The following is a 15,433-nucleotide window of genomic DNA, read 5'->3' on the forward strand; positions in this document are numbered from 1 at the left end:
GGTGCCCCATTTCTCGGCTACTTTGTGTATGGAAGAGAAATGTCACATTTATTTTATTTATACAATATGTTTCCTGTGTTTATCCAGGCCATTCTTTTTGGATTCTCTCCCATGTATCAAGGGTATTCTCATTTCTAGTTCACTCTCTTAAGATAAAGTAAGATTGGTATCAAATGCAGGGTAGTAGCAATTTTTCAAACAGCAGTTAAACCTGCCAGTCACTTAAAGGGGTTATCTTTTTTAAGTAACTTTTTAGAGTTACTTTTTAGTAACTATTTCTGGTAAAACTTCCTGTTAAACCATTTGAACCATGCCCCTTTCTCCATGGTTTTTCTTGTTAACCAGTACTTATTATTGAAAGCGGAGTCCAAGTGCTACTCGATAGTTCACCCACTTTGAGGACAACCCTATTTACTTTCCATACATGGATTGCTGTACACATTAACCTCCCCCTAAGGTGAAGGCTTTGCTTACTACGTTAATGAGAGGCTGTGCTGCCAAACACTAGAGCTAACAATTTTCATTCAAACAAATAAGGGTGACTCTTTCTGTTTGTGTTTTAGTATAATCTCTTTGCATATTATCTGGAAAAGGTAAGATCTGGATTAGCACTCTGATTTGTATCATTCAAAATGTGAAAACAAAATTACAATTTTATAGAGCTCTAACTAGGCTACTTTGGGAAACTCAAACTAGGAAGGGTTGAAAATGCAACTTGAATTTGAAAGACAGCAAAGTTCAGTATAAAGTGTCTACTCTTGATCTAGAAAGAAGATAGAGGCAATTGTTACCACTGCTAACGCTCCTTAATTTTTAAAGATAAATCATTATCTCTCTCGGGAAAATAAATATCTAGTACAATAATCCATCTGACTTTTATAACCAGGTACTTATTTAATTTTTCAATTGTGGAGAGCTCTATAGCTCCTCAGATAATCTATTCCAATTTTCAATAATGCTCTGAGAAATTCTTATTATGATTAGATGAAATTTATTAATATACAATTGTCTCCCCCACTTCTATACCTATTATAGATTATTTTTTTCTTAGCTTCTTCACTGTAAATTACATAAGGATGGCTCTTTTGTTGCTGTTTTTTTTTTTTGTGATGTATAATCAACAGAACAGGTGGATAGATATATCTGAGTAAAGATATAATTATTCTTACCAGACGTTTATGTTTTTGATTTTGTGTGTATGACAAATTGAGAAATTCATAAATTGATAGAGACACCAAAAAATTCACAGAATCTAAGACACCAAAAATTCAGAGAAACTAAATTCAGAGAATCATGATAAACAGTTTATAAAGAGATGCAAGAATTGTGAAGCGTTGCGGAGTGAGAAGCTTTGGAGTAACAGAAAGATGTTAAAGAATTCAGGAAGAAAAGAAGAGAATGTTGAATGTGTTATTGGGGCAAAGTCCTGTAGAAAATACAAGCTACATGTTTCTTTTAAAATTATTTCTGGTTGTTGGACTGTCTCTAAAGAATGGAGCTTTGTTTGCATCATATTGAACTGAAGTTTGTAAATCTCCACTCATTCCTTCTGCTATTTCTCTCTGGCTATATTCATTCAGCATTTAACAAATAATTATTAAGTATCTACTGAGTGTCAGAGAACATTCTCAGCATTGAGTAAAAAAAGAAAAGCAAAGTCCTTGCCCTCGTGGATTAAATTGTAGGAAGAAAAAACAAATCTTAACCCATGTTAGCAAACAAAATTGTGATAAATTTTATAAACAAAACAAGTAGGATGTTGAGATAGAGAATAATAGAAGGAAGACTATTTCTCATAAGATTGTTATGGATGGTTTTTCTGAGGAGATAATATTTAAAGTCCTGAAGAAAAAGGAGCTAGCCATGCACATTATAGGAAGGAGAATGTTGCAGGCAGAAGAAAGATCTTACACAAGGACCTGAGGCATGCAATAGCTTATTTTGTTTGGGGTTTGTGCAAGGGACTGCATGAAATCTAGTATAGCAGGACTATAATGAACCAGGTCAACAATAGCATGAGATGAGCTTGGCTGTGCGATCAGGAGCCATATTTTGATGACGTTCTATACCTCATAGAAAGGACTTAGCATCCTGAACAGTCGGAGGATTTAAAGCTAAAAGAGAAACATGATTGGATTTACATTTTGACAATGTAGATGTGTATTATAAAAGCCAGGGTGAAGGCAGAGTCCAATAAGAGGTATTTGTGATTGACCAGAAATAGATGATTATAGCTGTAGAATGGAGAAGTAGCTGAACATTTAGAGAAGGGAGCATATTTAAAACATATTTTGGAAGTAGCCTTGCCAAGATTTGCTGATAGCTTAGACATAAGGTTTCAGAAGAAGGGTTAAAGAACAAATTCTAAGTATTTCTGAGTTAAAAAAAATTATTTTTTTCAGCAATATTTTTCAAAATGAAAAAGATGGATAGTGGAGGAGATAGGGACCCTGAATCTCCCTTTATATTTTCTCTATGCTGGACTTAACTATAGCCTATTTATATAGGGCTTACGTTTACAATAATTCAGTAGGTAGGCTGCTTACTATTCATGTTCTAGGTTATCTAAAATCATCTGAAAATATGTTTTCCTGATCTGACATAGTTCTTCAGAAGTGAATATGGTAAAACTATTGCTTCTTCCATTCTCAACGAAATGCTTAATACAGCTTAGGGTCACATCATAAATAAATTCCTAACTAATTTACTTTTAACTAAAATGTATTTTATAAATATAATATGTCTTATCACTCATGATTTTAAATCACCATCATGTACCCCAGTGATTAAGTATATTTTGCCCAACTGCAATATTTATTTCTATTTTACTTAATCTACTTAATTTACTCCAAGCTATTGACACTATCTTAGATTTTTGTTTGGTATTAATTGATTTTGTATTTTATTATCTCATTGGAAAATGTAGCAACCATTTCTTTTATATTTTACTTCTCATTTATATAAACATTGACCAGAATGGAGCTGAAAACAGAACCATGTATCATGACATTAGATACCTCCCTTCAGCTTGGCATCATTTTATTAATCTTCAGTCTTTCACGATCACTCAGCATTTCTGATCTCTATCTAAAAGTGATGAAAGATTTTATCAAACATACCGCTGAATACAGGTTTATCATGCCAAGGATATTTGAACCTGAATTAATTTTGACCATGTTAAAAATGAAATTGCATCTGATATAATTAGCTTATTGTCAACTTATAATATTCCTTGATTATTATTCCTTTACTAAGTGCTACCAAATACCCTTAAAATATTTTCTGCAATTATTGAGGACCAGCGTTAAGTCTAAGGTAGGGTAGGTAATCGAATATACTTTCTGTTATTGAAAATGAGATCGTTATTAAATCATTCCCAGTCTTCTGATAACTTTTCATTCTCTATGATCTCAAAGATCAATCGGTAAGTGCACACATTCTCTTTCCTTTCTTGCATTACATATAACAGAAAGGCCCATTTCTTTACTTTTGCAGCTTGTGTAAGCCTCAGTTCCTTTAGAGGTTTAAATTTTTTGATCATCTTTCTATAGATTTGTTCCCCTGTCATATATGTACCCTTTGTCATGAATTCTTCTTTTCTAAAAACATGGAAGGAAGTATTTTTATAAAACGTGACAAACAATGACAGCCAGATACATGAAAAGGGATAATTAGGAGAAATGAAGTAAATATGTTTCTAAAAGGAGCTAACTAGCAATCTACTTAATTTCTGACCCTTTACATTTCATGAATCTATAAATTAACTGTATTTGTGATAGAGTTTGGATATCTCAAATTTGACAGATTTTTGGAGGGAGAGTTCTTGTTTTTTTCAGGGGGATCTAAAGGTGTAAGTACTAGTGGAAACAGGATCACTGAACATACTCATTATTTTATCATGAGTAGGATAAAAGTGAGATATATAGAAGAAAGAAATGACACATTTCTATGGTTCAAATGCAGTTTGAGGTGATTTTCAACATGTGATGAATTGCATTGTTAGGAGGGAGAAACAGAAATTTCCAAATAGAGCAAAATTCTTAGAAGTAGGAAAATACAAGAGTGATGATGTAACATGAAGAGGACTTGCAGAAGAATTTGAGGCTGAAAAAGTATTTAAAGTTGTTGTTACAAACTGGATTGCAAAATAGTGCCACACATTGTATTTTGTCGTACTTATCTAATAGAAAAACCAGGGCCTAAATGAAAATAGAAGCAGCATTACTTAAAATTGTGTCATATTTTGACAATATGTTTTGGTATTGTGACTTCTTAAATTTTAATTATCCTTGGCAAGATTGAAAAATTTTTAAATGTAAAGAGAATTTATGAGCTTAAAAGTCCTTATTTGTGTTTCCAGCGAAATGAGGTGATTTTATCACATAAAGAGTGAAAAAACATTGTCTTGTGTCAGAGTTGATGAGTGAAGAATTTTTAAATGAAAAATAAAAACAGGTTTATTCCAGGAACAGATGATACTTAACACCTATAATGAGCATTAAAAAGCCTTACCCTATGAGTCATTGCTTGAAGACAAATTGTTTTTGATAAGTAAATTAGAGAATATCACATATAACATTTAAATAATAGAAACTCAGAAAATTGTAAATACAGGGGACTGAGGCGCATATCCAAGTGTCTTTTCTAAATTATCAAATAAAGGAGATTTGAACAGTTAACAGGTCAAAGTAGTGGGGGAAATGTGAGGATGAATTCTCTATTTCAAAGTTCTGTCAACTGTGACATATCAGAGAGTTTACCTGACTTTCTTCTTCTTAAACAAACATGGTGCCATTCACTGAAAGTAGGACTAAGAACTAATATATTTGGAGGAAAAAAATATGGTTTTGATTCTCTTGAATATGAGATGTCCATGTGAAAGAAATCAGTTTATGGTTGTTATGATTATTAAATGAGTTAATATTCATAAAGAACTTCACAATGGCAAATGATAAGCACTATGTAAATGTTCCAGAAACAAATACACAAAAGCAAAGACCTCAGAAAGATCTATGTGAAAATAAATATTTGTGAGTCTTCAGAAGCTAGATCAGTGTTTCTTACCAAAGAAAGTATCATATCCCGAGAAAGTTTTTTAATACATAAACACATACCCTCATCTAACCTTCTGAACTTTTTCTCTATGATAGAGACTATTGGTTGCCTACCAATATATACTCTTTTCTTCTACCATGGTAACAGGCCCAAATTTCATTCCAGGCAGCAAAACGCTTAGCATTCCTTACCCTCCCCTTCATAGCGGGATATGGGGCCAATGAGATATTCAACAGAAGTTATTTGAAGAACCTCTGGAAAAGCTCCTTAAGATACATGGCCTGTGTCCTATTGTCATTTCCTTTTTCCTCCAACTTCTGACTGAAACGGTATTTGGAGCTCTAGTAGCTATTTTGATTCATGCGAAAAGTTTGAGGATAGTACCCATGCAGATACAGTAAGAGATGATAAAGGAATTTTGAAAGAGCCTATGCCCCGATAACCTGATGAAAGCTCCATAACAGTCCTGGATGAACTGTGAAGAGGAAAGTAGATAACACTGTTACTAAAACATCCCACCCGGTTCACAGATATTATACAGTTACATTCCACAATGCCCCTGTTCCCCATGAAGCTCCTCTTCAATATTCTACTTGCTACTCTTCCCACACATAGCTGATCTATTTGTCCTTTTTTTTTTTTTTTTTTTCTGAGACAGAGTCTCACTCTTTTGCCCAGGCTGGAGTGCAATGGTGCAATCTCAGCTCACTGCAACCTCCGCCTCCTGGGTTCAAGTGATCCCCCTGCCTTGGCCTCTCGAGTAGCTGGGATTACAGGCATGCACCACCACACCTGGCTAATTTTCATATTTTTAGTAGAGACATGGTTTCGCCATGTTGACCAGGCTGAGCTCGAACTCCTGACCTCAGTTGATCCACCTGCCTCGGCCTCCCAAAGTGCTGGGGTTACAGGCATGAGCCCCTACACCTGGCCCATTTGTAGTTTTAAAACGTGATAATTCTGGTCCCATTTCTCCCTTCCTTTCTTTCTGTGTTATTGTCCCTCCTTTTTCTCCTCCATGTTACTGCCTTTAAGTGCTCTGTGAAATAATTTTGTCCCTCCCTTTATTACTCTTAATCTTCCTTCAGGCTTTCTGGGGAAAACTATCTTGCTTCTCTTTGTTTATTCCTTATTTTCCCTCTTCCCTTGTTCCTTTTGTCACGGCACTTTCCTGGCAGGTCTCTCTTTCCCTCAGTCTCTTTTATGGCATTGGCCAATATTAGTAGAAAGACAGATTGTTAAAATTATACACAATGGAGTTTTAAAATTTTTTTTCTTAGCCCTGCCTACCTCACAGGTTTTTGTTTTTGTATTTTAAATGAAAGTCAATCATGATAATGTATAATTCATGTGAGAACACTTGGAGAACTCTAAAACACATGAGATATTATCATTTTCATTGCTTTTATTTTATTTTCACAGAATATATATTATCCTGTTGATTTAAAAACTTCCAGTGAACACAGAAAACATGTTTCATCTATTTTATGTGAATTAAAACCAAAAGATCTTGGCATGAAATCAAAAACATCAAGACATCTCATTCAAAAAGGTTAGTTATATGAATTTTTAATTGTATTTAATAAATATATTTTGATGAAGAGTAAATAATGTAATTAGAAATTGGGCATGTTGATTGGCAAGTATAAATCCAAAAGTCTAATGAAATATGTGTTGAGACTTCTAGATAAAAAATCCATATCTTGGAGCAAATGAAGACAGACACAAAAGAGTACGTGTAATCCATGTATAAAAAGCTAAAAAATGATAATTATCTTCTTAGGGGAGTAGTGAGTAGAAGAAATTACAGACAGGCATCTAGGATTTTGATATTGATCTGTGTGATGGTTATACGAGTTGGAAGAATTCATCCAGCTATACACCTGTGATTTGTTCACTTTTCTCTGTGTATTCTCTATTCCCATTAAAAATGTTAAAGCAATGTTAAAAATTTTATCTTATTCAATAGTTTCTAAATATACATATTCAGAAGGTTATTTTATGGATATCAAGAACCTCATTTGGGGTAGAAGTTGGGAATTATGAGAAATTTTTGTTAGCAAGAATCATTGAACTGATAGCTTTGTTACTGTATGACTATGTCAGCATTGTACCTCCTTTAGGAAATCTGTCAAGTATCAGAATAATTACTACAAATTAGTTAAAATTTATAAGTTATTAAATTTCTTTCAGACTTGGGACATAATCATTTTTGTTGAATAAAAATGCATATTGTCTTACATTATCACTGATAAAATTTTAGTTTTAAATGTGATCTTGTTTTTGTCTTACAAAATTTGTTCTGGTAAAATTTGTCATGATTAGATATGCTTTTCTTTATCTTTCACAAAAGAATCATAAAATCACTTTTGTAAAATCATTTGAAGGTCTTATTTTTCTCAAGGGCTCTCCTCATTCTTAAATATTCAAATCTTTCCTTTTTAATCCCATGATGGTTTCTTTATCCCATTTGATTTTCTCTTCTTTGCAAATGAATTGGTCAAACTCTGTTAGTTCCTCATTGCCAGTGGCTTTATTTCATCAGTTCTCCATTTTTACACATGTACTAATTTAATAAAACTATTTTTTTAAAAAAAGAATGGACTGTTCAACTGTATTGAAGGCCAGTTGAAAAGACTTTGTGTGTGTGGTCTTTTGGTTTGTTTGTTTGTTTTAAAACTGTCTCACTCTGTCACCTAAGTTTGAGTGCAGTGGAATGATTATGGCTCAGTGCACCCTCGACCCCCTGGGATCAGGCGATCCTCCACCTCAGCCTCCTAAGTCGCTGGGACTACAGGCATATGCCACCATGCACAGCTATCTTTTAGATTTCTTGTAGAGATGGAATTTCACCATGTTGCCCAGGCTGGTCTTGAACTCCTGAGCTCAGGCAATCAACTGCCTCGGCCTCCCAAACTGCTGCGATTATAAATGTGAGCCATCTCGCCTGGCTAAAAGTCTTGGAATATGAAAACTAAATAGTATTTATTGAATCTGGAATATAGATATCAACGGTGGCCTTGACAAAAGCAAACTCAATGAAGTAGCAGAGATAGGAACCATGTTGGAGAAGGTTAAGAGTGAATGGAAGTAAAGAAGTAAAAGCGTTGACAATATTTAACACTTTTGAGGTATTTTAAACTTTTCGATTTTTATGCTCTCAATAATCTCAAGGCATTGAAAAAAAGAAATCAACCTTCTGAGTATCAAAAATTCTAAATTATGAGCCAAAGACATTTTTAGTGTTATCAATATTTTGTTATATTTATCCTTTGAAAATGTATTAAGTATGTATAAATCATAAAAGAACATTATGGTCAGAATATTTGAATAATCAAAATTTCATACCAAAAGTTAAATCTAGATATCATAAATTCTAGCTATTACTGCTGCCTTCTAAGGTGAAGGGAATTTGAGTGAATGACTGAGGATTTTTTTTTCAAAATGGTACAATCTGCTAATAGGTACCTACTTCCAACTAGGCTAGATATCTCTTCATAATCAGAGCATAGATGTGAGCATAAATTGCCCCACAATATGGATCATCTCTCAGTAGACCTATTTCCTAGATACTATTACTCCTGAGCACTAATTATGTTTTCTTCTTTGTTCACAAGCCCAAATATGAAGAAATTTAAGAACATGATAAAAAATTAATCTCTCTCAATTAAATATATATATATGCACAAAAGCATTTTATTTATAATTTTAGGAGGTTCATGGGATCACCAAAGCCCATCTATGGTCCTTAAATTAGTTGGTAAGAACAAGAATCACATAATTTAGCTAACATACGAGATTTTATACTGCCTCTAAAATCTCCAAGAAAAGCTCACCTCAGTAAGTAATGGTTCTGGTATTATCAATTACATATCTTGCACATTTTTGTATCTTCATTCCTTGAGCTATTCCTAAACATGAGCTATTCCTAAACATGAGACATTTATATAAGACTTACTTGAGATATATGTGATGCTTAATGTTTCTGATGGAGCATAGATTAGTTTAAGTGCTATTCATATCACCTATTACCGTAATTCCAACTTTTAGATATCATTCTTAAATACTGATATTTGTGTGGCTAAATATAATGGTGATAATCAAACTACCTACAAGAGTAATATATGATTTTTTAATTTTTAATTGGAAATAATATGTTATTCTATATATTTTCTAATGCTTATATTGTTAATATAAGGTCAGCCTGAATAATTAATATATTGCTGAGTGTTACAACTCCTATGTGGGACCATATTATTCCATTTTCTCACCTAGACTTTCAAAGTTGGTAAAACTTTTTAAATATTTATTAGGTAAATACACTGATGAATGGGACCCATGCTATTTGTACTATAACTACATGTCCCAGTTTGGCCCCAGAGAGTCTCAGTTTGTGCTCATTGTCCTGGTGCATAACAGTGCCTTTCAGTCTTGAACATGCTCCAGTCTAAATGACATGTTTATTGTTATACAAAACATATGTGCCTTACTTTTTCTTCTTCATAAATCAGTTTAACATTATTGGATTGTCAAATTAGAATGACACAATTCAAAGATCTTACCTCAGTATGAAACTGTACTAATAACATCAAGGATACAATCAAGAGACTCAAATGAAACAAAGAGACATCTGGGACATCAAGGGTAGCTTTCTAGGTCCTCTCTTCCCTTGGAGAACATGCACTTCTGACCCAGGAAAACGAAGTCTCTAGTAAGGATTATGAGTTTACTTCCAACAGAGGCAATTTTACATTACGAAGTATTTTCATTTTGTTTTCCAGAGGGTTGTGTAGTTTATTGATATTTTCCAGGGAACACACCTCACAGACTCTGTGTTTATTTCACAGAAGCAATCCTGGCAGGTCACAGTGGCTCATGCCTGTAATCTCAGAGTTTTGGGAGGCCAAGATAGGAGGAACATTTGAGGTTTGCAGGATGCAGTGAGCTATGATCATGCTACTGTACTTTAGCCTGAGTGACTTCGTGAGACCCTGTCTCTAAAAAATTATATAACTATATATAACTAGATAGATGATAGATGGTAGTTATATATACATACAAGCAATTTACCTAAAACTATATATATATAACTATAAAATTTGTATAGTTATATATATGTGTGTGTGTATGTATACATAAAATGTGTGTGTGTGTGTGTGTGTGTATATATATATATATATAGCAAAGACAAGGAATCAATTACATATTTATTGATATATATATATAAACAATCTTTAGCCAGGGTCCATCCTGCCAAAGGCATGCAATAGATAAGGTGTCTTTCTCCTGAAAAATATAATTTGTCTATTTTTTCTGGAGTTCCAGTTGACATGGAGATTAGATTACTTCACAGTCTCTTTTCTTCCTACAGGCCCTCATTTTATATTAAAAAAAAAAAATAAGTGGATTACTGGACAGATACTTTAACTCCTTCCTCCTACCCCTTCAACAGATTTTGAAATTGAGAGGTATTTTATTATGCTTAGATTTCTTTTTACTAAATCATAAGTTATTACTAAACAGGCACACACACACACATATATACACACAATTATATATATACATATATGTATCATTTTAAGTTCAGGGGTACATATGCAGGTTTATTACATGAGTAAATTATATGTCACAGGGGTTTGGTGTACAGATTATTTCCTACCTAGGTAATAAGCATAGTGCCCAATACATATTTTTTTGATCCTCTCCCTCTTGCCTCCCTCCACTCTCCAGTAGGGCGTAGTGTCTGTTGCTCCCTTCTTTCTTTCCATATGTACTTGATGTTTAGCTCCCACTTATAAGTGAGGTCCTGTGGTATTTGATTTTCTGTTCCTGCATTAGTTCACTTAGGATAATGGCCTCCAGCTCCATCCATCTTGCTGCAAAGAACATTATCTCATTACTTTGGGGGCTGTATAGTATTCCGTGTTGTTTATGTACCACATTTTTTAAATCCAGTCTACCACTGATGGGCATCTAGGTTGATTACATGTCTTTGCTATTGAGAATCGTGCTGCGATGAACATGTGTGCATGTGTCTTTGTGATAGAAAAATTTATATTCCTTTGGGTATATGTCCAATAATGGGATTGCTAGACCAAATATTAATTCTATTTTATTTCGGAAATCACCAAACTGCTTCCCATAATGGGTTAACTAATTTATATTCCCATCAGCAGTGTATAAACCTTTTCTTTTCTCCACAACCTTGCATTATCTGTTGTTTTTTGACTTTTTATAACCATTCTGACTGATGTGAGATAGCATTTCATTGTGGCTTTGATTTGCATTTCTTTAATGATTAGTGATATTAGATAAATATTTTTATCAGCCCTAAGCATTCAACATTCAGCTAGAGCATATGAAATCCTACTGTCACGGAGCTTGCATATTGTTGTAATGATGATATTACAACTTTCAGTGGAAATTTTGGAAGATTATAAAGTTCAAAGTCTCCATGTACCTACTTGGAACTTGTGACTAAGGATAGATATTATACTGTCTCATTTATATTATCAAATAAATGGTAATTTACTTGTATATGACATTTTAGCTGCTGATTGAATTTGTTATAGATATTGTCCAAAATTCCTGTTGTATTAATTAGCTAGTTTTTAATAATAGATGCTTTTATCATCTTTAACTTAAGGCCATTATTTCTCCTACCTTCTTTTTTATAATGCTTATCCAAATTTTTTTATGTTTCTCTACAAAAATGATATAACACTGTAGGTCAGACATTTTAAAATAATGCTATACTTCACGCTTTATGAATACCTATTCCATCAGCTGCTGTAAGAGGCATTTTCAGTGTTAAAAATTAACATACAGATTTCTTGATTTATACTGAAAAGATGCAGCATACAAGGCTGAAATTGAAACCTTAAAAGTGTGTGTTCTGTTAGTGATTTTTAACCCTTTATAGTAAGTATAGCTGGAGAATGGGCCAAACTTCTACAGCTCTTTCAAAGTACCATTTATGTTTCAGATGCAGTTATAAAGAAGTAAATTCAAATACTTTCCAGAAAGTGCCAGCTGCTACATAAAAGATATTTCTGAGAACAAAACTGCTACTTCCTATTCAGAAAAAAAGGTCAAAAGTTTAATTATTTGAGGGTCATTGTATCATAGTGCCTGTGATCAGATTTATGCAGTCTTTAGTTATTTTACCTTCATTATATACTTTTTCTTGCTCCAAATCCACTTATATCTGAAATGAAGACTCTAAAGGTGATTTTATGGTTTCCATTGAAGCACATTACATTTTCTATCTCCACCATTTTTCTTCCAAATTCATCCAATTTATCACATCATTCTGATTTCAATCCACTTGTGCTTTATGCAATTTTAACAGTGCTTTTTTTTTTTTTTTTTTTTTTAACCATTCTAGATTGTTTGCTGGAATGACTGAATTTTAGTCTAGGATATAAAATAGTATCAACCAAATTACTTCAGATGAGCAATTAGAGCATACTCAAGCATATAAAACTAGAAATCTTTGCTACCAGATGTTAAATTAAAAGCAAACAAGCAAACAAACCAAAAATGTATTTTGTTTTTGTGTCTGTGTAATATTTCAAATTGCTTTTAAAATATTTTAAATGCTTTTACTACTGAGAACAGAGAGGAAGAAGGTGAAATTTAAATCAGATATGTTTGAATTTATTTTGTAATTTTAAGCACCAGTGCCATATATTCCATGTGCTCCCCTGCATTGCCCAGCTTCCCATGCAGGTATGTAAAAATTATGTGGTCAGTCTCTCTACTTGACTGTGAGCAAAAGTAAAAGTGATCACTTCGGAGTGAAAGCAATTAAGAGCATCATTCTATTTCCCTGCTACACAGATCTTAGAGGCCATATGTTCCATTAATATAGCTGCAAGGTCCTCCTGACCCACGTTGTTTCTTAGATGAGAAATAAAGAAATCTTCACTGTGTTAAACTGTTGAGATTACAGGGTTTATCTGTGAGGGAAGTTAGGATTAATCATGCGATTAAATACAGAAATTAGTGTCATAACAAAAAACATAAAATATGGCCTTATCTTTGTGATTAGTTATAGGAGATGAGAAAATTGATATCAGAGGCTGAAAAGATGGCAATACACGTTGTTTAGAGCAAAGAATGTCCCCATGATAACTTGGAAGGCAAACTATGTGCCTACTAGTTTATGTCTCTAAGGGAAGAAGCTGGAAGATGGAATATTGATTCTGTATGTTGGTTGTACTTGACTATGTTTGGCAAATTACCTTATAGCAAAAAGAGAGCTCAGAAAAGTAGCTGGTTTGCAAGACAAAATAAAAGAAAGTGAAGAGCTCCAAAATTAGAGCCTTGCACATTTGGAAAGCTGTCTGCTTCTAAATCACAAATAGTAAAACAATAAATTTAACAAATCTTTTAGACAAGGGCCCAAACTTCTTAAATGAAAATGATGACTCACAGCACAGTTTAGATTAAGCATATGGGCTTCCCATCTATTATTCTAGATTTATAGTAACTTCCATTAAATTGCTAGAGAGTGAGTTATGGGAAGAAATTAAGAAAAAAAAAAAGTAGATATGAAAACTACATATGACTCCAAAAGAATTTTGGGTGTAATCAACCACATATGGAACTCACAGAAGAAAATAGATCAGATATCTATACTTTTAAAGGAAAGGTATTACCAGAGAACTTTAGCCTAAAATGCCTTTAAGCATTCAAGACTTAAACATACACTTGATCCCCTCATCTTCAGCACTAAAAAGTGCACTGAAAAAGCTTTTGTAGCCTCTGAGATAGGCAATTCCCTAATTCCCCACACCTTCAGAATGCAGGAAAACTCCACACGGAAAGCAGAATCAGGGACTAATTCAGGAACCACCTGTACCTGAAGGTAGGAGAAATTCACAAAGTGTGTACTTCCACTTGTGGTTAGTCTTTCCCTGTTCCACTTTTGTATATTTAATATGTATATGATTGGGTGGGGCAGAAGGCAGATGATTTCTCTTTTAATTCATAAGTCTCTGTACTAAAAACTTATCCAGACCTGACTGAGAGATACTGCACACAGAGATTCTGGACTTGATGGGATTTCAGTTGTCATTTTTAGGAGTGTGTTCTATGTTTGGGGAAAAGGGATCAAAGGATCTTTGGTGACCTGTGGCAATAATTTTGTTCTTACAAAGTATTCTACTTGTTTCTCTACATTTTCTAACTTTCCTTAAATTTAATTGGGGTGACATAATTTATTACTGGTTAATAAATTCTGACTCAAATTAAGTGTGTCACTTCTGGGCTAAGCACACCATTCTCTTTATTTTGTTGCTTTAGCGTCCCTAGAGAGCTTATGTTTCAGAAGGTATAGCTACATTATGTACGAAGAATGCCACCCCCTCCCCCAGTTTAGGTTTGAATGAGCAAGAAATCAACTTTTGTTGTGTTAACCATTATGATTTTAGGTTTTGTCTGCCATGGCATCTAGTGTTAATTATCTTTAATATACTAACCATGGTGATGGGCTTTTCTTATAATCAAATAGCTATAATAAAAGCATGTATTTCATAAGTAGGCTATGAAAATTAAGTGAGAGAATGCATGGATAGCACTTGACATAAAGTCTAGCACATGTGTATACTCAATTGTCCAGTAAAATATCTAGCACAGAATAATTGTTAATAAATGTTAGCTGCTGCTGCTGCTGCTGCTGTTATTGTTATTATTAGACCTCATATACCAATAGAACTGAAATGTATTGTGAAAAGTAGCTGTGGTTATACCAAAACATGTGTCTATTGTATAATTTTTTTGAGAATTTAGAAAGAAAAGTGATAAGAAATAGAAGCCCATAGGGGATTATTAAGTACACATTATGTCAAATAAATCTAATTTTCATTATTATTGGTGTTAAAATAATAATTTATGTAATATTTATACAGGCTGTCTTGATTTTTAGAGATCTTTGAATTTAAGAGATTTTCATAATAATCTTAGGACAAAATAGAAAATATTTAGTCATGGGTATTTTTTTACTGTTTTTTTTTTTTTTGTTTTTTCTAGGCGGAGTTTCACTCTTCTTGCCCAGGCTGGAGTGCAGTGGAACGATCTCAGCTCACTGTAACCTCTGCCTCCCAGGTTCAAGTGATTCTCCAGCCTCAACCTACCAAGTAGCTGGGATTACAGGTGTGCATCACCATGCCCAGCTAATTTTGTATTTTTAGTAGTGATGGGGTTTCACTATGTTGGTCAGGCTGGTCTCAAACTCCTCACCTCAGGTGATCCACCCACCTCGGCCTCCCAAAGAGCTGGGATTATAGGCATGGGTCACCGCGCCCTGCCTCAGTTTTTATGTAGTTGAATAATCTTACTTAATAACAATTTTAAATGCTTCAATGCTAACCTG

The 15,433-nt window shown here is 33.6% G+C and overlaps 1 protein-coding gene across 1 annotated transcript in view; it reads left to right on the forward strand.

Annotated features, from left to right (window-relative positions):
* The window catches only part of LOC105482646 (leucine rich repeats and IQ motif containing 3), a 174,702-nt gene that overhangs the window by 118,788 nt on the left and 40,481 nt on the right, over positions 1 to 15,433 (forward strand). The window contains exon 6 of the mRNA XM_011742847.2: positions 6,478 to 6,607. Coding sequence (XP_011741149.2) covers positions 6,478 to 6,607 — 130 coding nt within the window. The remainder of the gene's footprint in view (positions 1 to 6,477; positions 6,608 to 15,433) is intronic.

This window comes from Macaca nemestrina, chromosome 1 (genome assembly GCF_043159975.1).
Source record: "Macaca nemestrina isolate mMacNem1 chromosome 1, mMacNem.hap1, whole genome shotgun sequence".
Taxonomy (NCBI): domain Eukaryota; kingdom Metazoa; phylum Chordata; class Mammalia; order Primates; family Cercopithecidae; genus Macaca; species Macaca nemestrina.